Source organism: Taudactylus pleione, unplaced genomic scaffold (genome assembly GCF_031769625.1).
Source record: "Taudactylus pleione unplaced genomic scaffold, aTauple2 ptg000040l, whole genome shotgun sequence".
Taxonomy (NCBI): Eukaryota; Metazoa; Chordata; class Amphibia; order Anura; family Myobatrachidae; genus Taudactylus; species Taudactylus pleione.
In genome coordinates, this window is record NW_028284442.1 from 30437418 (window position 1) to 30464560 (window position 27143).

At 42.5% G+C, this 27143-nt stretch overlaps 1 protein-coding gene across 1 annotated transcript; it reads left to right on the top strand.

Annotated features, from left to right (window-relative positions):
• Positions 1-1602: 1602 nt before the first annotated feature.
• On the top strand, positions 1603-26891 carry VPS37D (VPS37D subunit of ESCRT-I). The gene is made up of 4 exons (XM_088454043.1): positions 1603-1931; positions 7687-7858; positions 20829-20911; positions 25242-26891. The coding sequence occupies exons 1-4, from the start codon at positions 1683-1685 to the stop codon at positions 26031-26033; spliced, it is 1296 nt and encodes a 431-aa protein (XP_088310169.1). The 5' UTR covers positions 1603-1682; the 3' UTR covers positions 26034-26891.
• Positions 26892-27143: the final 252 nt, after the last annotated feature.

Sequence of the window (27143 nt, forward strand, 5' to 3'; positions counted from 1 at the left end):
GGGGCGAGCTGTCGATCAACATCGACAGCCGCCCCTTTGGTAACGAGCTCCGGAGCGGCAGAGTTTCTCTGTCGCTCCGGGGCTTGCGCACACGCAGTGCGGGCGCTGTGCCTGCACAGGACTAACCATCGAGTCGGTTACGAGCGCATCGGCGCTTGCGACTGACTCTGAATGAGGTCCTATGTGTGGGATCATTGCTGCTATATTATGAACACTACCGCTGTATAATTTTGGCTCATAACTTTGAGAACAGTGTTGGTTTCTAGTATAACAAAGGCTCTTTGAGTGGTTGCTGCCACCTTAAATTGCTTTGGCCCCCGCTGATACAAGTGCACTGGTACTGTTTGCAGGGCCACACACCCAACATAGCTCTACTCTCACAACTGTATTCCGGGCCAGATTCATTACGGATCGCTATTGCAATCGCAGCTGCGATTACACACGCAGACCCACTGCGAAAATATGCTAGTGTTTGCAATAGCAATACCGTCGCAGCCCAACATAAGGACGCCTACTTCCCCTTACTTACATACATAATACATTGCAAGTCTGCGAAACAATCGATAACATCGAGTACCATCGGACCTTCAGGCACAAATACAACATGCCTGACCTTACTCATGTTTTGCTAACATCATCGCACGCAGTGAGAGCTCAAGTGTGCGTATGCCATCGCAGTGGCTAATTTATGCACGCCCATGCATCTGCGTTTCACCGACCAACCCCCCATCACCACCCCCAAACGTTCACTTCCTGTCAATCGCTCTGCAATGAGTCTGCGTGGTTGAGCACGCACACTGCGATGCATACGCATGCTCAGTACGCAACAAGCGGACATCTTTGTGCATAATCGCAATAGCGATCCTTGCTGAATCCGGCCTTCTCTCCAATGAGTGCGCGGCGATTCTACCACTCTCCTTATGTAACTATCTAAGACAAATGTGTCCTTGTATGCCCTAAAATCTGGCCACTGTATAATTACAATACAATGCACAATCGGCTACACACATACAGCACACACATTACTCCTTTTGAACTCCAGATGATTTTACTTTATTTAAAAACTGTTAGAAATATTTATTCCCCAAACAATTTTCCTTAAAAATAAAATAAAACACATTATTGAAGTTTTGGATGAGTAATGTTAAACTGAAAAATGAAAGTTATTCATATTAGATCATTTTTCACATAAATAAATAACCCCAATGCTTCTGATTCATGTGAGAAATAAATGTATCCCTGACAGGGAATCCCTGGTACTGTGCATTATGTTCTGACCAGAGTTACCAACACAGGTAGTTGCTATGTAGGGTGTCTGTGGTACACGTTGGTGAGCTGCTACATACCCGTGTGACTACGGAGACTGTAATAATAAATATATAGCACATAGTTAAGTACATATATGTATATATATATATATATATATATATATATATATATATATATATATATATATATATATATAAATGTATGTATGACTGTATGTGTGGTGATGGGGTATATTTAGCTCTGTGTACAGGCAGACACAGCTCCAGGCGGCAGCTATTACACTACTACTGCTGCTGCTGGACACACATAGAGAAGGCTCCGGGCGCCCTCTGCTGGCCGCTCCGGGTAATTGCACCCCCCCGCTGCAGACTGCGGGGACCGCGGGATTGAGAGTGGACCCGGAGCCCGGCAGCATGAACCCGGGGAGCCGCTCCCACCCGTCCCCGGAGCACGACAGCGCCAAGCCGGGGGCCGCACGCCTCCACCCATCCTCGGAGCCCAGTAGCTCGAAGCCCGCCACCCGCACTGATCCTTCCTCGGAGGCCGGCAGCGGCGGCGGCTCCAGCCCAACGGACCGATTCGGGGTGCTGAGCACCGAGCAGCTCCGGCAGCTGCTGCAGGACGAGGGGAAGCTGCAGCGCATCGTCCGCCTGAGCGAGCAGGTAGTGTCCCTGTGTATGTGTGGGTGCTGCTATGTGCATGCATGGGGCAGCTGCAGACCCTGCCTGTTGAGCCTGGAACCCTATAATGCATGTACAATCACCCTATGCCATCCCGGGCTGCATGCATGAAAGCTGCCTCCATCCTCTATGCCCTCATCAGTATGTCTCCATGCAGCCTGGGCCAGCCAGACACCTTCCTGCTGGTGTACCATCAATGGAGCCTTTGTAGCCTTTACATCATCCCCTCAGCTGCTGCCATAAATAGCTTTTATTTATTCCCATCCTGTATAAGGAGCTAGCATCACCTATAGACGCACTCATGGCCAAGACTTTACATTACACTATATAGATGCAATGCCCAGACCTTGCTGGTTCTACACCTCAGAGTCCAAGTGCTTGTTTCTATAGGCCCCTCTTGTGTCTCTTTACATAGAGAAATGATCACCTGCAAATCACTGCATTTTCATTGTTACCAGGAGCAGAGTCTGACTTTCATGCTTATTATGCAGGCAATTTTATTCCACGCCAGCATCTGTACAGCCATTCACCTTGTTGGTAAATAAAAGCAAGCCCCATTCCTACCCAGCCACAGATGACTTCGTCTAGATGTGGAGATAGTGTCTAGACAGATTGAGTTTATTTTTTTGAGTGTGTGCTGTGCATGTACTATTCAGTTCTGTTCCTGCTGCCTGTATCCCTGACATTTCCTCCAGATGAGGGACTATCCACACCTTGTTTTCTTTGCAGGGTCCTTTGCAGCATCACAGAGATACACACACACTCCTAGCAAACATCCTCTGTGGCTGTCATATACCCAGATGCTTAATACACTCATTCACTGGCTGTGTTGTGTTTACACAAAGCTCTCTGACCATCCAGCGTATACTGTAGGTTGGTGTCTTCGCCAAGCTGAGACTTATCTGTGATGTGCACATAAGCCTACAACCACAGTACATGTTTGTATGTATGGGCAGAGATAGTAGCAGCCACAGACTAGGCCTGTACCACCCACATATTCCTATGCTAACACACCGCCTGTAACTACAGTACAGCTACATGATGTACACAGAACCTGTAGCCCTCTTTGTGATGCACGTATCCATAGAGGCCTCCTAATCTGTGCAGACATTTGTGAGCTTTGATTGAGATATATAATATTATATATATATATATATATATATATATATATATATATATATATATATATTACACACACAATGGAATTCATTTTGCCAGCAGTGTTTTGTTATGATGTCTCAGGCCTACTGGTGTTGACATGCTTTTGTATCGGTGAGCTGATCCCTCAGTCTGTCTTCTTTTTTTTTTTTTTTTGTCTTTTCTTTACGTCTCCCACCCCTTACATCTTTCCTTTGTTCCCTGTTCTTTCTATCTCATTATTGTCATTGGTGTTCCTTCTCATCCTATTGCTTAGTTCTATCTTTTGTATACCTGCATGACACCCTGTTTTTGCAATGCTTTCTGTGTATTATTTTTCAACGTCTTTTGTTATTGTTTTTATGTCTTTTATTTTTTTATTTTGTTTTATTTCCACAAACCTTCCTTTGTTATTCCTACTGTTGTGTCACCATTTTTGCATCTCTTACTGATTGCATACTCGTTCTTTTACTTTAACATAGCAACTTACTATTTATTGGGCTTTTGCAGTCCGTCTGTAAATGCTACTTGTTAACTCGAATGCATACCTTGACATTGAGAGAGAACACAAAGTTTCCCTTTGGATTATCGATATCACTTCTGCCCATTTAAACCATCCTATCTATATGTAATTCCTTATCACAGATACAATCCGAGTCTAATATCAGTAGTGTATATGACTAAAGAAAACACGGGTTATAGGTATTACAATAAGAAATAATCTTTTTTTATAGGAATTAAAATAAATCATTTGTTTATTAGATTGCACTTGCAGGACGTGTAGTGATGTGGTGGGTAGTTCTATTGAAAATTAGAGGGCCAATGTGGCTATAAACAGTTAACACGTCCTTTGCTAATTGTAACATTATAATTTTTTTAGGTCATGTGGCACAGTGGTTAGCATAGCCGCCTTAGGCCATGTGCACACTCGGACATCTGCACGATACATTGTTTTCCCGGAAAATTGGAGCAACATATCGTGCAGATCGTACAGTGTGTACGCCCCCAATTTCGTGCTCACACGGGTCGTATATGATATCTTTGGTTGGCTCTCCTGCACGGCCAATCAGAAGATATGCTGCACAGCCAATCAGAAGATACTGTGGGCCTAATTCAGACCCGCTCGCAAGCGGGTCGATGGGCGGGCATTGCACACATGCGAGCGAGAAATCACTCGCTCCGGGGCTCGCAACAAAATGGGGCGTCTGTCGTTGTTGATCGACAGCTCACCCCGTTTTGTAGGCGGGGAGGGGGGGTGGCTGTCCAAACGGAGGCGCTCCCAAAGGAACGCCTGCCGTTTGAGGGCGGCCCTACTGACATCATTCGTGATGTCAGTAGAGAGCTTCCTGCTCTATTAGAGCAGGAAGCTCACTGGGGCTTGCGGGAACGAGACCCTACCACAAGGGTCTCGTCGCAAGCCCGATGGTCGCGATTGTCGCGACAATCGCGACCATCACCTGGCCGCTCGCAAGCTTAGGGAGCGGCCTGGAGGCCGTCCAAAAAAAAAAAAAACAGGCCGCCCAGATTCAGAGCGAGCGCTCACAAAGAGTGTTCGGCTCTGAATCAGGGCCTGTGTACGATGTGGTGCAGTTCAGTGAAGTACGGAACAAGATATTGTTCCGTCGTTCATAGGACTGCACAGTGTGTACAGGCAATCTCGCTTGGTCCGGGATGAAGGGAATTCATCCCAACCATGTCTATCGTCCTGATGTGTACCCAGCCTAACAGCTTTGGGGGTATAGGTTCTATTCCAACCAGGGCAATATCTGTCTTGAGTTGGTATGTTCAGCAAATATTTACCTGGATCTCATATCACAGTCCATAAATAAATTGGTAGATTAGTGTGGGTTTTGTTGTGTGGTAGAAAATATATACAGTAAGCTCCACTGTTACATGGAATGATGTGAAAAAAAAATGTTGGTATGGTGATGAATAAAATATTATGGAATAAAAATTTTCTTTATTTATATGAATTCATACCATGAAGAAAAACAAAATGGCTCTGATTGCTGCGTTAAAAATATGGGAAGACCCGCAGGATTTCCCACAGCGGCACCAAATCGCATCCTATTACATAAGCCCTTTGGACTTTGATTGGGAACCTCCAGGATTTATTTATTTAAGCCTCTCCAATATGGCTTTTACTGTGTGATTACAGTCACTGTCCTGCTGGAATATAAATCTTCTCCTGACTCCTAGGTCTCATGCAGACAGCAGCAAAATTGATCTATATCTTGCTCCGTCCGTTTAGCCAAGTTTTCTATTTGCAGAAGCAGAGAAGCTCCCCCAGAGCATTAAGGCATTGGCAAACATTCTCCACAGTAGTTATAGAGCTCTTGGGGTGTTGAGTATCCTGTTTGCACTAAGTATAGGGCCTATTATTGGGTACAAAAAATAAATCTTGTTCTCACCAAGCCATAATGTCTTCCTCAACTTTGGTCTGCCACATACTTTCAGTCCAAGATCTCATGCAACTTTTCTTCAACAATGGCGTTCTTGTTGCCATTGTCCCAAAAAGAGCACTGTTCTGAAATGCCCGGGCTACTGTCGTTCCATGGATCTTCACTTAAAAGACTTTGGAGGAGATGTATCAAACTTTCTAAAGAGTGGAGAAGTGAAGATGTTGGCCATAGCAATCAATCAGCTTCTACCCATCGTTTTATAGAATATTCTTGATAAATGTTAGCTGTTATCTGGTTGCTATGGGCAACTTCTCCACTTGTCCTCTTCTCCAACCTTTAGAAGATTTGATACATTTCCCCTTTAACTTCATCACAACTGCCACATCATTCTTGGTGGCCTCACTTAAAAGTGCCAATCTTCCAATGATGCTCCATTTTGGAGGACAGTCTGTTCTAGACATTAGTAGTTGTCCTGTGTACTCTCCATTTCATAATGGACTGGAATGGGCTTCAGTGTTTATTAAAAGTCTTTACAATTGTATACTATTCCCCCTGACTCATGGTTTTCAGTAACCTTTTCTGAGATCTGCTTTGAATGTTCTTTGATCTTTATGATGAAGCTGCTGTTTGGAAATGCAGTAGCAAACTCTGGAGCCTCTCACAGACAGGTATGTTTGTTTTGAAATTGTTTGGAACACTTTCAGGGTTATATTTACGAAGCGACGGCTTTGACCTCAAAATTTAAAGCGTTATTAATATTAAATACAAAACACACTAGGATTTGCACTTCATATTAGCAAAGCCCAGAAGTGGCAGCTTGAAAACAGCTGGCAATTCGTAACTATGTCCCTCAGTGTTCACAGGTGGTCTCCAAAAATGTAATTATTGGTTTATTTAGGTGCATTTTTGTTAAAGTACGAAATACATATGTCCCCAATTATCGTCTATTTTTTTATGTGTAATTAGAGAAAAGCTTAAGATTTTTTTTATATTTTGTTTTTGACATCGTTGAACATTTGGTTGATCAGTGGTAAGAATTTCAGATTATATTCAGTTTTGTTCTATGATGCAAGAAAATAAAATGTAAAGAAAATGCCAATGGGGGTACATTTTATAACTACTATAATAAAAATTATGACAATAGTCATTATGAATAGGACATAAGCAATAGACTTATGACAAATATATAAATACTACAGAATGGTCCACTTAATGTAAACTCTTCAAATCATTTACTAGAATCCACAGAAGTTTGTCACAGGGAATCGCGTGAAGTCAGCAGCAGATTTTCCTCCATATATCGCTCTCAAACCCTTTTGCCGCGGCCCCTATTCCATGTAACAAAGAAGCTGACTTATAGCGGTGTTAGGCTTGTGCCGGATTTATGCCTTAATATCCGTAAACTAATGTACTGCTGATAGGATAATTCAAGCAGTAACTTATTGTGTGTAAATCTTTAGTCTTCTGGAACCCGAATTGTGTGTGTAAATGAGCTTCACATCCCATGATTCAGTTTTTGCCTACTTGTTAATTGCTCTTATGTTTTTACAATTTATTGTATTATGAAATGCAATGATAGGTAATTCTGAGTTTTTCTAACACGATATTCAAACATTATTAATAATTAGTTTATTACTGGGAATACACAAACAGTTGGCAAAGACCAGATTGTGGTGTGCCAAATCCTGACACTATCTAGCTGTTCAGCTCTTGTGCCAAGCTACGGAGTTACGGATTACGTCTGGCTACACTGTTAGTGTGGCGGAAGATCACTATACACATAGGCTGATGTTGCTCATCTGTCAAACTTATTTTCTACCATGCAGAATAATCAGATCCTTTTAGATAGGATCTTTATCTGGATCCTGGTCATTTTGAAGGCACACATACTTTGATATCGGGCCAATTGCCTGGCATGGGCTGTGATATTCCAGCGCTTGTGTGGCCAGCTTTAGTGGCGTGGATAAATACATTCTAGGTCCTGGCCCGAAGGTTGAGAACCATTGGTTTGACATTGTGATAAAAGACTGCAAAACCGCTTTTTTTTTTTTTCATTGCGCAACTATTTATCCATTGGTGAGTCATAATCTCATCCCCAGGTGCCATTTACTATTCTCCATCCATGTTTATCTTCTAACTACCTTTTCTTGGTACCTACTCCTATTCCTTTTGTTATTTCTCTGTTACCTTTCCCGCAGGTTCAGTCGCTTCAAGAGGAGAGAAAAACTTCTTTGGCTTCTAACTTTGAGCTTGCTCAGAAAAACTTGTCCCTTCGTCCACGTCTGGAGACTGGAAAAGCCAACCTGGCAATTAAGTACCAGCTGCTGCGCGAGACCTGTGCATCCTGTCGTGGAAAACTACGAAAAATCCGTGAGTGATGTCCTGTATTGCAGTGCTTCTCAAATCCAGTCCTCGGGACACATTTAAGCTGGCCACACACTAGAACAACTTTCATCCAACCATCCAACTAGTTGTCTGGTTGGAATGAAAATCTGGTAACGTATGGGAGTAACTGATGATCAACAATTTGTTCCTAAATGCCAGAAAACAGATGAAAATGATCGTTCAGACAAGTTTGTTAAATGTTTCATCTAAACAATTTGTTCAAACAACAGTTTTTGTCCATTTTCCAGCATTTGAGAGCAAATTGCTGATTGTCATTTGCTTTCATACCTTACCAGATTTTCATTCCAACCAATCAACTAGTTGGCTGGTTGGATGTAAGTTGGTCTAGTGTGTGGCCAGCTTAACAGTACATGTTTTCCGTATCTCCTTGCTGGAGCCCAGGCATATTTATTACTGACTGACACATTTAAAAAAATCCACAGGTGGTTTTAATTTAATTCTCTTGGGATTCTGTGAGGAGATCTGGAAATCATGCACTGTTTGTGTGTCCCAAGGACTGGATTTGAGTAGCACTGCTCCTATTTGTGTTCCTGGGAGCTCTTCCTGTTATATAGATTCTAATCATGAACTAATGCTTGAGTCAATTTTTTGACACGTATTTCTGTTTATTCTGAATCGATAAACATAATTACAGTGTTAAAATTGTATAGAACACTGTGCGGGATGTATCAACCATCTCCTTTTGCATGCGATACATCCCGCCACTCATCGCATGCATACCGGCGTTACCGGCCTAAATAACACTGGTATGCATAAATAAAATCACAAAGGACAGCTCTCTTGGTAAGGGTTGTCCTTTGCGATGGAGGGACTTCGGGGTGCTGGTGCATATATGCGGTGAGCGGTCAACCCCCTGAAAACTGTATTTTCGGAGGTTTGACCGCAATAAACACATTTCTGCATCCAGCCCACTGTATGTTACTGTTAATAATGCATCAGCTGATATTCTAAGAATTGCTGATTAAATAAGCAGAAATATGGACTAGCAGAAGTTAAAGTTGCTTTTACAATTGTTATAGTCATACAAGAAATTGTTAATTTAAGCTTCTAATTTAGCAAAATTGTGTTCACGGCTTAGTGGCCCAAGTACGTAGATCTTATCTAGTTCTCCTTGCTCCAGCTGATCTTGTTCAGGATTGTCAAAGCCCCTCCCCTGTAAAATAATCATTCTCATGTATAGTAAAATGACAGGGGAGGAGCTTTGACAACCAGTAAAATTATATATATATTTTTTACTGTTAGGGAATTAGGGCCTCATTCAGACCCGATCGCAAGCGCTGTGCGCTCGCAAGCGGGTCGATGGTGAGGCCCTGTGCACGCGCAACGGCCGCAGTGCGCGTGCGCAACCCCCGGAGCGAGTGACAAATTCACTCGCTCCGGGGCTCGCTACAAAAGGGGTGGCTGTCGATGTTGATCGACAGCTCACCCCGTTTTGTAGGTGGGGAGGGGGGTGGCCGGACAAACTGAGGCGTTCCTGAAGGAACGCCTGCCGTTTGTAGGCGGCCCTACTGACATCAGCACTGATGTCAGTGATGACATCAGCAGTGATGTCAGTAGGTAGCTTCCTGCTCTTGCGGGAGACGAGACCCTACCCCAAGGGTCTTGTCGCATGCCCCGATGGTCGCGATGGTCTCGACCATCACCTGGTCACTCGCTAAAGCTGTGGGTGGCCAGGAGGCCGGCTTTTAAAGAAGAAGCGGCCGCCCTCATTCAGAGCGAGCGCTCGCATTTTGCGAGCGGCTCTGAATGAGGTCCTTAGTCTTTAACCCTTGTCATTTTTACGTACAGAAATATTTATTATTATTTAGTGATTAAGATATATTTGTAAATCAGCCAAAAGGCTTTATTTATTTTTATTTTTTTACACACTTATGTGGTAGCTGTTTGTATGGTAAATACGCATTTGGTAGGAATGTTTTAGGATCGCCATAGTTATTCAGAAAATCAATGTGCAAACAAAAACAAATTCACAACTACAGATTTTCTTAAAATGTCCACAGATGTTGTGTCTTTCTAGAAGTCCTTGATGTGAACATACCTGGTATGCCTTAGCATGTTTGCGTGGGTTACTTGTATGTTTCTTTTGGCATATTTTGCTGTACCGCTGAACCATGTTTGTTTATGTTTTAAACTAGGCATGCATAACAATATTTATTTGCTCAATTAAACAACATACAGATGCACTATACATAAACTGTGCAACTGTGTGCAATTCTTCCTGTGTTTTTTTTTTTTTTTTCATTTATGTTTATGTATGTGATTATGGGGTCTATTTTTTTAAACTCTGACAAAAATGTCTGTATTCTCCAGAATTAGAGCTTTTTGTTATGTATATTGGTCTATTGGCCATATTGTGTGAAAGCTTTCTCATGCTTTGCGTTGGGAAGGTAGCCATAGCATATTGCACAAGGACAGCGGCAGTACGAGTACGCCGCTGTCCTCCAATCACCATCGCCATTTCAGGATGGCCATAGTGGTGACTTTTTAAAGGTAAAAATTAAATGTTTTCTTGCTAAAAGCAAGCATTTATTAATGCGTTGGGGTCCCTTCTGCGCAATGCACCATCACGCTTGTACAGAAGCGTCCCCAGCTCGTTAGCAATGCTATTTTTATTGCTGTGTATTTTAGTTAACTATGTGTTTAGTGTGACTGGTGAACATTTTGCTGCGTATTCTATTTCACCAGGTTGAGTGGTCTCGGTGTTTAGTATACATAGGATAAAGCATTTGCTGTGTATTTTTGTCCTGGTGTTTACTTTAATATTCTATTAAACTATGGGGGCGATATTGGGGATTTAGTGTAATTTAGGTGAAGAGTTTGCTGTGTATTCTAGTGAACTAGACGCAGTGGTTTTGGTTTTAGTAGAAACTTTGATAAAGATTTTAACGCTTATTGTAGTCAACTATACAGAGTACTCTTAAGGGGAGATGAGTTAAGCCTTCTAAAGAGTGGAGAAGTTGACCATAGCAACCAGTCAGCTTCTACATATTTTATAGAATGTACTTAATAAATTATACCTAGAAGCTGATGGTTGCTAGGGGCCACTGTGTAGAAGGTTTGATAATCTCTCCCCCCCTTGTTTTTTTGTGTAATGTGGATGAAGATTGCTGTGTACTGCAGTGGGCTTGGGGGGGAGGGGATGGAATTGGTAAACTTGCTACTTTTTTCTTAATATACAGAAAAGTGAACTATTTATTCTAACGAGGTGGGCGGAGCTAGTGTGGGGGAGGGAGGAGGTTGTTTTTCTTGCATTTGAATAGTCACGAGGATTCTTACACAAAGATCACATTAATCCAGTGAACATGCTGCAGACAACCCAGTATGTAATCCAGAGGCACTTGTTTTAAGGACAAAAATGTAATATTGTACAAACTTTTCAGGGTCATTTTCATTTTAAGTTAGGATTTTCCAACCGTTGGCCTGCTTGGCCAAGTGCATCCTTCAGAATAATTTTTGTTGTCTATAGCCTTACTGAAAACACGTTTGGACATATATTATGCAATTTGTTAAAACCTTGTGTTGTGGCCAACATCTTATGGGAAACTGGGGTGCTGAGCAGGCTCATTTAGGGGTAGATGTACTAAGAGAAATAAAGTTCCAACCAATCAGTTTCTAGCTGTCATTTTTCAACACAGCCTGTACAATGACAGTTAGCAGCTGATTGGTTGGTACTTTATCTCCCGCCAAGGCTTTGTCACGCATGAGGGTTGGTTTGGGTAGGAACAGGTGTGGGAGGCTGAAGGGGAGATCAAAGATGTGTGAAAAAACATGGGTGGCTTGATCCAGGACTTCCTTATGTATTGATGTGAGGAGATAGAGATACGGCAGTGGATGATTGGCCCGAAGGCTTGGACAGAAATGGAATGTCTTTATTAAACAGCAGGTTGGAATGAGAACTGGAGATGATAATACTGAATTAATGAACAGAATCGGATTGGGACCGATGATGCTGGATTGAGAGCTGGATCGGTTTGAGACCGATGTTGATGATTTGAAGAACTTGATGTGTTTGAATCCGATGTTGAAGAATTGATTAACCTAATTGATAAGAGTCCAATGTTGATGAATTGATGAACTTGATCGATTGGAACTGATGTTGATGAATTGAAGTACTTAATTGATAACAGTCCAACGTTAGAAGCGTCGGATGAGACCGATGGTTGGAGGTATCGGCTGGAATTGATGGTGGCTGTAAGAACAAGTCTCAGTGGTAAAAACCAGACTGGTGTGCAAGATGGTATATGAGACTTGTTTACCAGTTATAGGAACTGGATATAACGGACTGAGATCGTTCAGATACACCTCGGAGCTCAGCACTGAGCTGTAAGTTCAGCAAGAAGCAATATAGTACTGGCAACAGAGGCCACTCTGGAAATGGAATTTATAGGGGAGGATCCCCAGGGATTGGATGCTGCGATCAGCTGGTCTGGGAGCAGTGCTCTGAGTGGAGGAAGAGCATGAGGTGACAGAGTCCAACATGCTCATACTGTTGGTTAGGAGGGAACTGTGGCGTGCAGCCTGTGTGCCATCATGCTGGGAAAACACGCTGTAAGCAAGAGGCTGCGGAGAGCCATCTCCATGCTCAGTAACAGGACACTGAGCGGACGGGACAGGAGCAGCACAGACAGACCTCAGCACCAGCCGGGAGCAATGTGCAGCGTGAGCGGACCTCTGTGCTATCCTGGACAGGCACCGGAGAGGTAAAAAAGTGGTTTTAATAGTCCGGAGTGTGACAGGCTTAGTACATCTCCCCCAGTATCATGTTAAATCTCTAGGCGGACCTTGCTGCATTACCATGACTATTATGACATAATACCTGAACTGGGTTATAATATTATTGACAGGCTTCTTAAATGCAGATAATTGCAGTTGAAAAGTAGAGACCTTAACAAAACAATAAAACCTGCCATTGTCTCTGAAACTTAAGGACAGTTTTACAACTATACCGTCTTAGGTATAATATTTATTCAGCCTTAACCTGGCCACACATCTAACAACTTTCATACAACTAACCAGCTCAGCAACTTGTCTGTCCAACTAACAATCATGAAATTTACTCCACACTGCTAACCAATTTTTTCACCAGACAAGCCAACTTCTCTCCAACTAACAGATTTTATCATGATACGGAAGTAGGCGGACTTTGTCTACTTTTATCTACTTTTGCATGTTAAAAACAGCATAATAATTTAAAATTAAAAAGACACCTTCATTCAATTAATGGTTATACTGTGAATCTGAAGGAAAGCTTTGAAAAAGAAGACCAAAGAACTTTCTAGGAAAATAAAAGACAAAGTTATTGACATACACAAGATAGGAAAGGCAACAAAATAATATCCAAGTGCTTGGATATCCCAGAGAGAACTGTTGGTTAATTGTGAGGAAATGGAAGCTGCATCATACCACTCAGTCACTCCCTACAAGACAATCCCTCAACAGAGTTCATTTCCCTGAGGACGGAGGGAAGGTGCATCAGTCACCCATATGAAGAGCACTGTATACAACTTGCCTGTATGGGAGCGTGGCTAGAAAAAAAGCCAATACTGAAGAAAAAAACATTTCAAAGCACATCTGGAGTTTTGCAGAAAACATTAGAATAGCTCAAACCTAAAACTGACCATTCACAAACACCACCCCAACAGTGAAATATGGGGGTGGGAGCATTATGTTGTGTGGGATGCTTTTCCTCAGTGGAGACTTGGTCATCTTATTCGTATTGAAGGTTAGATGATGGAAAGTACAGGGAGATACTGCGAGATGACCTGCTTCAGTCCGCTAAAAAACGAAAGCTTGGGAGAAATCTCACCTTTCAGCAGGATACTGTTCCCAAGCACAAGGCCAAAGCAACACTGACGTGGTTGAAAAACAAAATAGTGAATAGTTTACAATGGTCAAGTCAAAAGTCCAGATCTTAATACAGTTGAGAATTTGGGGCACTACTTGTAATTTGCTGTCCATAAGCATCATCCAACCAACATGGCTTGCCTAGTGCAATTGTGCAAGGAGGAATGGGCAAATATCACTCCCAAAACAATGTGCAAACCTCACAGAAACTTAACCCAACAGACTTAAAGCTGCTGTTGCAGCAAAAAGGTGGTTCTACCATGTACTAGTCTGCAGGGGTTGAATACTTATGCAAGCACCTTTTTTATTTGTATTTTTTTTTTAAACTACTGCAGACAAATAATTATGAGTTTGAAAATGTACTTAATTTAGGGAGATTCTGCTTATACCTATTATAAATAGAATCTCCCTAAATTAGGTCCATCCATGAGAAAGTACCCTGCTGGGTATGAAACGCGTTGGGTGGCTTTCTGAGCCCCGGAGATCCGTGGCGAAAAGACAGAGGCAGAGTGACGCCATCAGTGGCCACCCGAGGTCAGACGCACCACGCTATAACACAGACATACCATCTTGGAGTAGACCACCTTTCCTAAGAGGAGCAAGATGCTAGCGCTCCATCTATAGGCACGTGTTCTCCTCCGTGCAGCACTGACAAACTCCCAGCTCTCTTACAAATACAAAGGAGCATAAACATTGTTTAATTATTTTTATTTCTCTGTATAAACGGTTTTACAACATTTTAATACTGTTTTAAACAGAGTCTTATGTTGTCGTTATATAGTTTGATGCGAACTAGTATATTTTTATGCTTACACACATATATAATCCACTCAATGCACATATTTAATATGTATAAATGTAATTTGTAATACAGACAAACCTTTGGACTTTTTAGAGAGTTGAATACTTTTGCTAGCAATTGTTTATATATGTAAACAAGTTACCATACAAATGTACTAGGTAACTGTGATTTTTAAAAAACTTGCTCAACTTCTTGCTATAATCCTGATATGTACTTTACCTTCCACTCGGTCAATTCCCAGCTGTTCCTCCAGGGTTCTCTCCCTCTCCTTGTGTTCCTGGATTCTTACCATTTGCTCCGGGCTCAGTGTCACATCCACAGGATCTAGAATCTGTTATATTATTTTATGATCTACACCAGACATGTGAAACATGCAGCTCGTGGGCCGCATGTGGCCCAAATGCAAATTTTATGTGGCCCGACAGTGTGGGCCCAAATAGACATATAATGCCGCCCAACAGTGACAGTGTCATGTGATGACTTTATCGAAGCTGGATAATTGGCTGAGACAAGATCAGTTTAAAATTGGATTGCAGCAACGCCATCTTGCGACTGGCCGCAAGACGCCATCTTAGATAAACTCACAGTTTAGTACATGTGGCGATATTACTATTAGCATCATGCGATTGCATCTTTCACCATTTCTCATACACACATTAATACGCACAATTGCGCTGTTAACTAGTCGCATATTAGCGAATGCCTAGGTCATGCACACGCATCTGCCCCAAGTTAACTAGCGTCTTTACATCAAACCCCACATACTCACACATTACATATTCACATACAAGGTTCTATCAGCTTTAAGGTATAAGATTCAAGTATGCACATTTACTATAATTGCTATGAAATAAAGATTATTTTGTAACTAAGGTTTTATACATGATAAATAGGCCATGTTTGGTATTGTACTGATGCGTACTCTCTCAACAGTATTCCGGTAACATCGATGTAGAGATCGCAACATGCATTCTCAACTTATGGACCGCAGAGACTTCAAGCAACAAAATGTACATTATATGACCAACTGTTAGGATTTGCATGAGGCGGGAAACCAGAGACCACCAGTTGTTAGAGGCTGGACTGTGTCTATTTGAACCAACTTGTTAGATGCCTTGTAACATATACCCTCTCCTTTAGGACCAATTAGCAACAAACTTCTCTATTGTGTTGTTTATTTCCGGGGGGGTATAAATATGTGTGCTCTGACCCTGGGTTCCTAGTCTTCGTGCTGAATGCTGATTGACGAGGGGTTTCTTGCTGATGCCTACATCTAGTCCAGAGCGCTGCGTATGTATAACTGTACTTGGGTCTGTATAATTTCTTTGCGTTACATTGTACTTCGATCATAGCGTGTAACTGACTGTACTTTTACTGGAATAATACTTTGTGCTTTGGAACCACAGGTTCTAGGTCTGGAGTCTTTATTTACTGTATGACTGCATATGAAAAATTAGCGTCATCCTTAGAGGTTTAAAGGCAGGATATTAGAAGGTATAGGCAGGATATTAGAAGGTATAGGCAGGACATTAGAAGGTATAGGCAGGAGTGTATAGAGGTTCAAATATAGATTCCTTAACGTGCTGCCCAAATTCAACGAAGTTGGTGTACCTGACTTTTCTAAGTATTTTCCCGATACTTGACATCTCTTTGCATAAACTTTTAGACTTTTTTTTTCTTGTGGCCCACACACTCTTATTGTGCGTACACACTAGACGATGTGCTCACGCAGAGCTGTAACTAGCCCTGTGCCAGAAACAGCATTGGCGCCCCCCTATTTTTTAAATAGGGAGATAACACACCCGAAAAAGGGCCAAGGCCTCATGGGGAAGGGCCAGGGAAGAGATAGGGGAGGCCAGGAGATGCTGGGGATAAAATAAGAGGAAGATATGTGAGAATGATAATAAACAAAAAATTGACAGGCACGAACAGTGCCCCCTGCCCTGCAGTGCCCTGTGCCACGGCACAGGTTGCACTACCCTAGTTACAGCCCTGTGCTCACGATGCAATATCGTGAGTGATTTCCCTTGAACTCTCCCAGGCAGCTCCCCAGCTCTCCAGGACACGATATGATGCTAAAAAGTGTCCAATCTGACCAACGATCTATGGGGCATCGTGTACGATATTGGCAGATCTTGCCTGCTGTAGGCAAGATCTGAAGATGCGATGTATGACCCGTGGGTACGTGCATCGGGATCGTGAGTGGACACTCACGAATTGGACATATTGTACACGATTTGTTGTTCCGATGCGTCGAAATCGGGCGAATCGTGTAAAATATCGTCTAGTGTGTACGCACCTTTAGACCTTGTATAATGGGCCCGGATGGGATTTGGAGTTTGAAATGCCTGATCTAGACAAACCAGCAAGTGGCTAAATGCACTCCATGTGCCCGTGACCAGAATGTAACCGGAAGACAATATAACAGGAAGACACAATGTCATGATAGCAAAGGACATGAAATCTCGTGTTAGTTACATAAATGATACAAGTTTCCAAATCTTAAGTTGCAGGGAGCCCCCCCCAAACCTATAGAGACAACAAAGTAAGTAAACTCAAAGCGATCACAAGTTTTGTACCAAAGAGTGTTTTTAAAACTAGTCCAAATTTGTTCCTTAGTTGGAGGTGATAAATATTAATAAAGCTCTCCCAAGTTTCAAAGCACTTTTTGTGTGCTGGATTCTTCCTCTGATATCGCTGTGTTAGTTAGCGGTTGTTAGAGAGTACAAGGTATCAAAGTTTCTAATTAAGGGAATTTGCTGATCTTTCAAATTTGTGCAACAGAACAGAGAAGGTCGGTTTAACTACCTACTACACCAGCAACTATTCAAAATGGCAGCTTCTACAGTATGTCCTACTACCTACTATTAAGGAATGCAAAAAGAAAAAGGTGGCACGCTAATTTGAATATTAATAGAAGACTAAGTAATTGTTTTTACTGTGGTTTATATTATCATTAAATCTACATAAAACAATGTAATATGAAAACCTATATAATTAACAAAGCATCACAAACCAGTGAAATTATCAATAACATTGGTCTTAATTAATGCTAGTGGTTTGCAGAAGCCACTAGATCCTCCTATCTTTTGATACATTCAGGGAATTATATGTTTCTATACGGACAACAGTCAGTTTATTCCGTGGCTAGTTTATGTCCCTCGCAAAGATAGTGTCCAAAGTATTGTTAACATCCCACAATTGAAAAAAGGAGAGGGGCAACCGCTGTGTGATTAATAAGATTTACTTAGAAATTCCAACGTAAATGTAGTGTTCTTCGGACCATATATTTAGATGGCGGTAAATAACTGTGAGCTGGACTCCCTAAACAGAGTAAAGTTTTATATATGCCAGTCTATTCGTGCCAATTAACAAGTCGCTGTGTTCAGACAGCCAGTGTAAGTATGCAGTTTCTTTTAGTAGTAAAGCAATATATGCCGGCTTGTCCGTGTCTGTTAAAGGGTTGCTGTATGCTGGCAGCCGGAAATGTGTATGTAGTGAGGAGACTGTGGCGCTCATTCAGACCCGGACGCTAAGCTGCGCTCTCTCGCAGCTAAAAGGGGGCGGATATGCAAATTCTGTGATCGCAGTGTCTGATGTAAGGACGCCCTCTATGTGTTAGAGAGCGACGGCAGAGAGAACGCATGCCGGTATAAAGGCGCCCACTTTTCTCTCTTAACACACGTCATCTCCAGGAAGTGTATGAACAATCGGAGCTGCACGCAGCGCTTGAGGTAGACCTTACCCCACCGCAAGCACTGTGATCACTGTAGGCTGAAATACAACTAAGTGGCGTGTACAATGACTCGTCTTTGCTAATTATGCACACCCATAAAACTCCGTCTTGAAGGCCAGTCCAATGGATATTCCTGGGTGCTCCAACAGTGGACCAGGTCCTGAAATGAGACTCTGCAAGTCCCAGGCTGATGTAATATGCTGCTGAATCAAGGACAAATGACGGTCTCCACGTTCTGGTAATTCCAACTACAATGGACAAGGTGATCCCAGTACTGTAAAGGATAAGGTGCTAATGCCTGAACCAGGGTGTCTCACCAACGCATTTCCCTGCCAGATTGGCAGCTTTTTCAATGTGAATATCCATTGGTCATAACGACATCAGTGACCGCTTTGAGCTACACACGCTCATATGGGACTTTAGCATTGACTACATTGGATCCAGCACCATAGAAGATTCATTCCGAATTTTGGTCTCTAACAGCTATCTGACCATCATTACCACAAATTTACACGGGAGAATACGACAAGCTGGTAATACCTTAAAATTCTCACACTGAAGTTTCAACTACTTATTGAACTTTGTTTGGTGCAATTATACAGACTGTGCCTTTAAAGGCTGCTTTTTTTCTATTTTTAAGAGCATTATTTTGACATGCATGTCAGTTATTGAATATCTCTTGTGCTTATATTCATCCATTTATAGTGTTTGTGTATTTACTATGACTTTTTAAATGTTTTCTGTTTTATTAAATATGTAACAGACATTTTTAATTAGAGCGCTGTGTTAGTTGCTGTCTATTACCTTATGCAGTATGTACAGGTCCAGTCTCTGCATTAGCAGAATGACAAGTCCAGGGAAATCTGCAGCCAGTATTGATAATAGATGCTCCTGGTGTGTTAATATACTCTTGACACGTTTCTCATGGTCAGAGGCTCCCAGTTTCATCAGAAGGGAGGTGTATCTGTTCTTAGTTTTTGATGTATTGCACCCATCCAGCTATCTCTTTTGTTAATTTTCAGCTGTGTTAATACCTCTGCTTTGACAGAAAATTGTAGTGTTGATTGTTTCAAATCTATATAATAAATTAACAGTTTAAAACCAGTGGTGGCTCCAGAGGTGGGGCTGCAGCGCAAAGTGCAAATAGGGGAGCCACACCAACTGCCACTCCAAAACTGCCAAACATCACTGACCGGCACTCACTGGCAGTTGGTGTGGCTCCCCTATTTGAATTTTGGACTGCGCTGCAGCCCCACCTGGAGCCGTCACTGTTTTAAAACACAAAACAGGAATATAGTTGTTAAAAAGATATATACAGTAAAACAAAAAACTAATGTGTAGATCCAAATTAGAAGTCCAGCTGTATGGTCTCATTGAGGCCGTCTGGGTATAAGGTTTTCAAGGCGTAAATATCCAATAAGCTTCTCTGGCACAAAGTCTGAGGTAATGGTCACCACCCACCTGGAGTATACACTACCTGGTCAATCACGACGGCTCAGGGTTGGAGGAGTGCGCCTCAGGGAAGTGGCGGGCGACACTATGATTAGACATGCGTCTGATAATATTTCGGCTGTATTCAAGAAATTGTTTGTTAAAGGGAGAGAGATAAAATTGTGAGAGATAAAGCACCAACCAATTAGCTCCCAACTGTAATGATACAGGCTGTGTTTGAAAAATTACAGTTAGGAACTAATTGGTTGGTGCTTTGTTTCACAATTGTATCACTCTCCAAGCTTTATTAAATCTACCCCAATGATTAGGCTGTAATCTGAAACTCCTGCCCTGAAATTTCTGAATAATAAATATTCTGTCGATTTGACTATGTATTTACAAGTAATGCGTATATTGTGGTTGCATCTATAGCAACCACATGGGTTCAGTAACCAGGGAGTTGATGGTGCTAGAGTGCCTTTGCTTTATTTATGACTGAAATGACTGGGAACTAGCTTCCTTTGGAGATTATCCACCTTCTTGAAAACAAGAGTCGTTGTTTCCTTTTAGTTCTCTTTTTATAATAGGGTCTAATTGGAGGATGGTAACATTTCTATTGATATGATCTTGTTTAAAACACTATTCTGTTTGGATCCGAAAACAAGAGATCCATCAAATCGGTTTGTGGATTCAGTTAAAATATTTTTTTTTCGGACACTGTATAGTTGGTTGATGGTCATGTTTATTATGATGATGTACACAAACAAGTAAATGTTTATAAGGGCAGATGGAAGCGTTTTATATCATGGGCACTGTTTGTCGGAGCAGCTGTATAAAGTAATTAAAGCTCTGATATAACATCTTTGGAGTTACACAGGTGATGTATAGAAGTCCCTTTAATAATTATTGAATATCATTGTGCCATCTTTTTGCCACAAAGTACATGTTGGGTTGGTCCTACTCCTTGTATTGCATTCCTCTCCCTTCTCCCTGGGACTACCCTGCACCATACTGATTGACTCTGGCTGTCAGACGGTCAATAACATAATCGATGACAATGAGACATTGGGCCCAGTTGTTGGATTTCAAGTGAAAACTAATTATCTATTGGTCTTTTCCAGAGTGCCTCTTGCAGGAATGTAATCCACATGTTGCACTCAGCCACCTGCAGGAGGAGCTGCAGAGTACGGAGGCAGAATGTGAGGTCAGTATATTTTTATGATTCTTAAGTATAATTATCAAATACAGGCTTTAGTATATAGCACCTGCATGTGTCCATTTATGCACTCAAGAAGTTCAGGACTCTAAGGGGTTAATTTAGTTAGGTGCGATGTGCTGTTCAATGCGCGATCCCCTACGTCGCCTGCTTCTGGTCACTTCAGTGGAGGTGTGCACAGAAATCTGTGATGTAGCTGCGAATTAGAAGGTATAACGTGCTTTCCTACATTGTACAATTGCAGATGTAAACGTTACACACTTGACATTAGTGACCCGTCTATGCTATTATAGGAATTGCACATTAATTGTGAATTTCATTGCCACTGAAAAAGTATCCTATTTTTGTGGACCATAAGACACAGAAATTATGGGCTAAACAAATTGCTATGTATTCTATGGCATATTCCCGTCTGTTACGCTGCGGCTTCAATGTACTGCAGCACCAGATACTTGCCTCCCTCCTTCCCTTTATACTGAATTTGCAGCCTTTTCTGGAAGTAGGGGAAGAAGTGGACAGTCAGAATTTTATCATTCAACATCTAAGGCCTTAAACAATCAGGTGCACAAGGTGTGTATTTGTAATCCAAAAACTACAATAAGTGTTTAATACAGAGAGGACGTATGCCCTGATGGTTCCTAGGGGAGGCAGTTATTAGACCGGTGGACTTCATGCCGCCGGTTTAAATACCGACGCCTAAAGCCCAACACGGGACTTAAGATAGGCATCGAAATACCGACGCCTATCTTAATCCTGATGCTGGAAGACAGACGTTGGACCGATCGAGTTAAGTCCGGCACGTCTTAACTGTTAGCCACAGGGGGGGAGGGTTAGGTTTAGGCAGCGGGGGGGAGCGTTAGGTTTAGGCACCCCTGGGGGGAGTTAGGGTTAGGCACCCCCCGGGGAAGGTTAGGGTCAGGCTAGGGGAAGGGGAGGTCAGGGTTAGGCACCACCCGGGGGGGGTTAGGTTAAGTGTGTTGGAAGGGGGGGTGGTTAGGGTTAGGCACAACCCCGGGAATTTTAGGGTTAGGCACCACCAAGGGAGGGTTTAGGGGGTGGGGGGGGGAGAGGGGAGGGTTAGAATACTTAAAAGCCCCAGTCGGGATATCCTCCTGTCGGGCTTGTGCAGCCGGGATTTGAACCGGTATTTCAATCCCATTCCATTCCTAGATTAGTTCCATATTTTTCTAAAATTATTTGTAGATTCCATTTTTTTTCAGTGGCAGAGTTTTATTTTTAAATAATACTTATTTTATGGGGCACAGATCATTTTCTTTCAAGGTTCCCATGTTTTGCATCCCAGAGCCGTCAATAAAACATGACTGTAATATGAGCCAGCACGTACTGTAGATCACTACAAAAGGATATAGATTTTGCATCTATACCAAGGAAGACTCCATTGGGTCATTTCAATAAGGAATGTAGGGGGTCTTGCGATGTGTCATTATGGAACACGATGCACGGCACATTGCAGCTAATTGAGTTGACCCCTATAACTTTTAACCTATAAGCTCACTATAGAGACCTATACGACAGAGGAAACACTAAATTCATCATTTTAAATTTAAGTGAGGACCATTACCAGGACTTGGCTTGGGCAGTCATTTAACGCATATTTTAGTTTGTTTGTAGTGCAGCATCAGTGAGATTGGGTCCCGCTGGAGCTACTATTTACTGTGCATTCAGATATTGTTTGGTAAACTCTAGTCTAGTGCTTCAGGTAAATGTAAATCCTGCTAAGTGACGCAGTAATGAGCCTGAATCCCACACTAAATCCGTGACACTTCCACAGTGTCCGCACTGTTCTTACTTCATGTTTATTGGTTTGTTTTTTGTTAGACAGTTAACAAAGTTAAATTGATGTAAAGTTCTCGAACGAGTCCACAGGCCATTAGAATCTTGCGTATAAGAATAATACCTCTAGTCAGAATAGCCAGCAAACAGTGAACCAAAGACAAAATTTTTTAAAAAAAGTATTGAAATTACAATTTTTTCAGGTGTCTTATACAAAATTGAATGATCTACAGTGCATCCGGAAAGTATTCACAGCGCTTCACTTTTTCCACATTTATTATGTTACAGCCTTATTCCAAAATGGAATAAATTATTTTTTGTCCTCAATTAAAAAAAAAAACTAAGAAATCACATTTACATATGTTTGCTCAATACTTTGTTGATGCACCTTTGCAGCAATTACAGCCTCAAGTCTTTTGGAATATGATGTCACAAGCTTGGCACACCTATCTTTGGGTAGTTTCACCCATTCCTCTTTGCAGCACCTCTCAAGCTCCATCAGGTTGGATGAGAAGCGTTGGTGCACAGCCATTTTCAGATCTCTCCAGAGATGTTCAAGCAGATTCAAGTCTGGACTCTGGCTGGGTCACTCAAGGACATTCACAGAGTTGTCCTGAAGCCACTCCTTTGATGTCTTGGCTGTGTGCTTAGAGTCGTTGTCCTGCTGAAAGATGAACCGTCGCCCCAGTCTGAGGTCAGAGAGCGCTCTGGAGCAGGTTTTCATCCAGGATGTCTGTGTACATTGCTGCATTCATCTTTCCCTCTATCCTGACTTGCCTCCCAGTTCCTGCCGCTGAATAACATCCCCACAGCATGATGCTGCCACCACCATGCTTCACTGTAGGGATGGTATTGGCCTGGTGATGAGCGGTGCCTGGTTTCCTCCAAACATAACGCCTGGCATTGACACCAAAGAGTTCAATCTTTGTCTCATCAGACCAGAGAATTTTGTTTCTCATGGTCTTAGAGTCCTTCAGGTGCATTTTGGCAAACTCCAGGCTGGCTGCCATGTGCTTTTTACTAAGGAGTGGCTTCCGTCTGGCCACTCTAACATACAGGCCTGATTGGTGGATTGCTGCAGTGATGGTTGTCCTTCTGGAAGGTTCTCCTCTCTCCACAAAGGAATACTGTAGCTCTGACAGAGTGACCATCGGGTTCTTGGTCACCTCCATGACCAAGGCCCTTCTACCACGATCACTCAGTTTAGACAGCCGGCCAACTCTAGGAAGAGTCCTAGTGGTTCAGAACTTCTTCCATTTTTCAGATCATTGAGGTCACTGTGCTCATTGGGACCTTCAAAGCAGCAGATCATTTTCTGTACCCTTCCCCAGATTTGTGCCTCGAGACAATCCTGTCTTGGATGTCTACAGACAATTCCTTGGACTTCATGCTTGGTTTGTGCTCTGACATGCACTGTCAAGTGTGGGACCTTTTATATAGACAGGTGTATGCCTTTCAAAATCATGTCCAAACAACTGAATTCACCACAGGTAGACTCCAATTAAGCTGTAGGAACATCTCAAGGATGATCAGTGGAAAGAGGATGCACCTGAGCTCAATTTTGAGCTTCATGGCAAAGGCTGTGAATACTTATGTACATGTGATTTCTTAGTTGTTGTTTTTTTTTTATGAAATTTGCAAAATTCTCAAAAAAAACTTTACATGTTGTCATTATGGGGTATTGTGTGTAGAATTTTGAGGACTAAAATGAATTTATTCCATTTGGAATAAGGCTGTAACATAACAAAATGTGGAAAAAGTGAAGCGCTGTGAATACTTTCTGGATGCACTGTATAAATATTACTTTATCTGTGAATGGACCATTTTATTCCCTCACCGAAAGTAGATCCCCACCCCTCTCCCTCCACACATACAGAGTGCCCCGGAGCGTGTGTCAGTGGTGACTAATGAGCAGGTCCCCGTGCTGCAGCTGTTCTCTGCACATGCAGGGATCTGCCAAATAGTGCTCGGGGGGGGGGACGGGACAAAATTCCCGCCCTCACACTTTTGTCCGTGCTCCAGAATGTCGGGGTCTGGGGAGTCATAGGAGATGCTTTATGCACATGCGCAGAACAGATATCCACGTTAAAGGCCATGGGGCGCAGCAGGGCGGCGCAGTCACATGGGATGCAGCCGTGTCAGCTGAAGCACAACCGGCTGCAGTCACATCCCATGCAACCATGCCAGTTAAGTGGTTAATAGTCAATTAAAATAGATTTGTCTGAAGTAACTGTTATACTGATTACATGAAGTTTGCTCTTTGTTTATTGTCTACATCTAACGCTAACTTTTCTTTCTTTTTCTCCAATTTTTCATAATTTCATATATTTCAATTTAACCCTCTTAATTCTTATATCTTTATTTATTTTTATATATATTTTTTAACATTCATATTTTTCAAATCTTTGCTTATTTACTGCATTTCATCCATTGCAATGGCATTTTCTTGTTTCTACCCATCTCTACCACTTTAACATGGCTCAACTTCTTCCTCTGACCCTACAACATACTCCCCTTCCACTAGGCCCTCTCCCAGCTGTTCCTCGAGGGCTCCCTCCCTCTCCTTGTGTTCCTGGATTCTTACCACTTGCTCCGGGCTCAGTGTCACATCCGCAGAATCCAGAATGAGAAGCTGCTTGAGCTTCTGGGAGAGACACTTGAACAGGACACATTCCCCCAAAACCAGGAACTGCCTCCCGACCGGGAATTGCTCCCACAACCCACCAAACTACCCTCTGACCAGAACCTGGCCTCAAAGCTTCAGGAACTTCCCCCAAAGTCCAGAAAACTGCCCCCCAAGCAGGCCTTGCCTGTCCCTCAATCCACCAAAATGCCCCCAAACCGGGATCCTCAAATGAAGTCTCGTGATGTGGCTCCTGGGGGCAAACAGCCTATTCGACCCAGAGAACTGCCCATCCAAACCAGCAAACTGCCCCTCGAAAGGAAACTGCCTTCCAACCCCAAGGAAAAGCCCCACAATCAGAGAGATCAGACCCCTCAGGCCTGTGCTCAATCAATCCCATCTCCTGCTGCCCCCTCACAGATGCCCCCTGCTGTATTCCGTCTGCCTCCTCTGCCATGCGGGATGGCACCTGCATTGTTGATCCCGGCCGAGGTGCTGTCTCCTTTTCAGGGTCCTAATGCCCAGTCCCCAGGCTGCGTCCCACAGATGGGGCGCAGCAACGGTCAGCAGCAGCAGCCACCCCGGGCTCCTCTGCGTTTCATCGCTCGCATCTACTTCCTGAGCACTCGGCACCTAAGGGTGCTGTCCAGAGCCCAGCGGCAGCAGCAGCAGCAACACCCTCCAAAGCGATAAGTGAGGAGCTGCGGGTGGACAAGGGAGTGGGGCAATTTATGGGACGGGGGACAGGGTAGTTGTCTGTGAGTCGGTGTGCGTATGAATATGCGTGTGGGTCTTTCTGCAGACGATGTTTCTATGTCAGGGCAGGATGTTCGTGTGATTCTTTTCAATGTATGATTGATGCGTGTGCATGTGTAGGCTGGTTCCAAGTGAGCTCTTGGGTGAATGAAAGGAATCACTCCAGTGCAATGTCTGTCTGTGTCTATGAATGCAATGTGCACTCAGTACTTCCCCTTCTGATTGTTTACTATCTATTAATAACTGCGGAGTGTCTGTGCAGGCACACTGTGTATGCGGAGTATATAAGCATAGGATTGCGGATGTCCGAATGTACTTGTCGTGTACATACTGCATGCATGGTCAGTAGTGATTGAAACTGCTGCATACAGGCGTGTATGTCGTCCAGCTCCGTGTTAGCATAAAGTATGGCAGAGTATGTGGATAATTATTAAATTAGCAGTTTTGCACTTATTATTTATTTACATTGTTATGATTGCTATATATTAACGAATTAAAGTACACCTGTCATGCAGACAACCTTGGGGCCATTATAAGAAATTTCAAATGTTTATACATTGTATTATCCAAATTAATAACAAATGTCGTCTAGATTTAAAGCTGTTTTTCTAGCATCCTCATGAAAGCTCTCTCTGCATACAATTTTTTTTTTGAGGCGTTTGTGTTTAAAGAAGAGGTGACTTAATTGAGTGTGAGTGGCACTGTGTCTCCACCTTGTGGCTCATTAAGATCAGTGCAGACTGTATAATATACTGTCAACTTTTTGGACACCTTTTTCTTTTTTTTTTCTTTTTTTCAAATGGGTTTGCTGAAAAGAGTATTTGCAAAATAGTTGAAAAATATGCTGTTTTTATTTATTGATTTATTTTTGTAATTGCTAGTGATATTGTGATTTTATTGTGAGATTTCTTTCTGTATGCTACATCTTAACTGTGTCTAATCAACATTGTGTTGTCATACCAAATAATTTTTAGTACTGCAGATATTACTGCTCCAGCTACAGTAATACTTGTAGCTCCTGAGTTTTTTTTTTTTTTTATTATTATT

Coding starts and splice junctions, on each gene's coding strand:
- VPS37D (XM_088454043.1), top strand. CDS start 1,683: ATGAACCCGGGGAGCCGCTCCCACCCGTCCCCGGAGCACGACAGCGCC. Junction 7,859..20,828: donor TGGAAAACTACGAAAAATCC/GTGAGTGATGTC, acceptor GGTCTTTTCCAG/AGTGCCTCTTGCAGGAATGT. Junction 20,912..25,241: donor GTACGGAGGCAGAATGTGAG/GTCAGTATATTT, acceptor CCCTTCCACTAG/GCCCTCTCCCAGCTGTTCCT.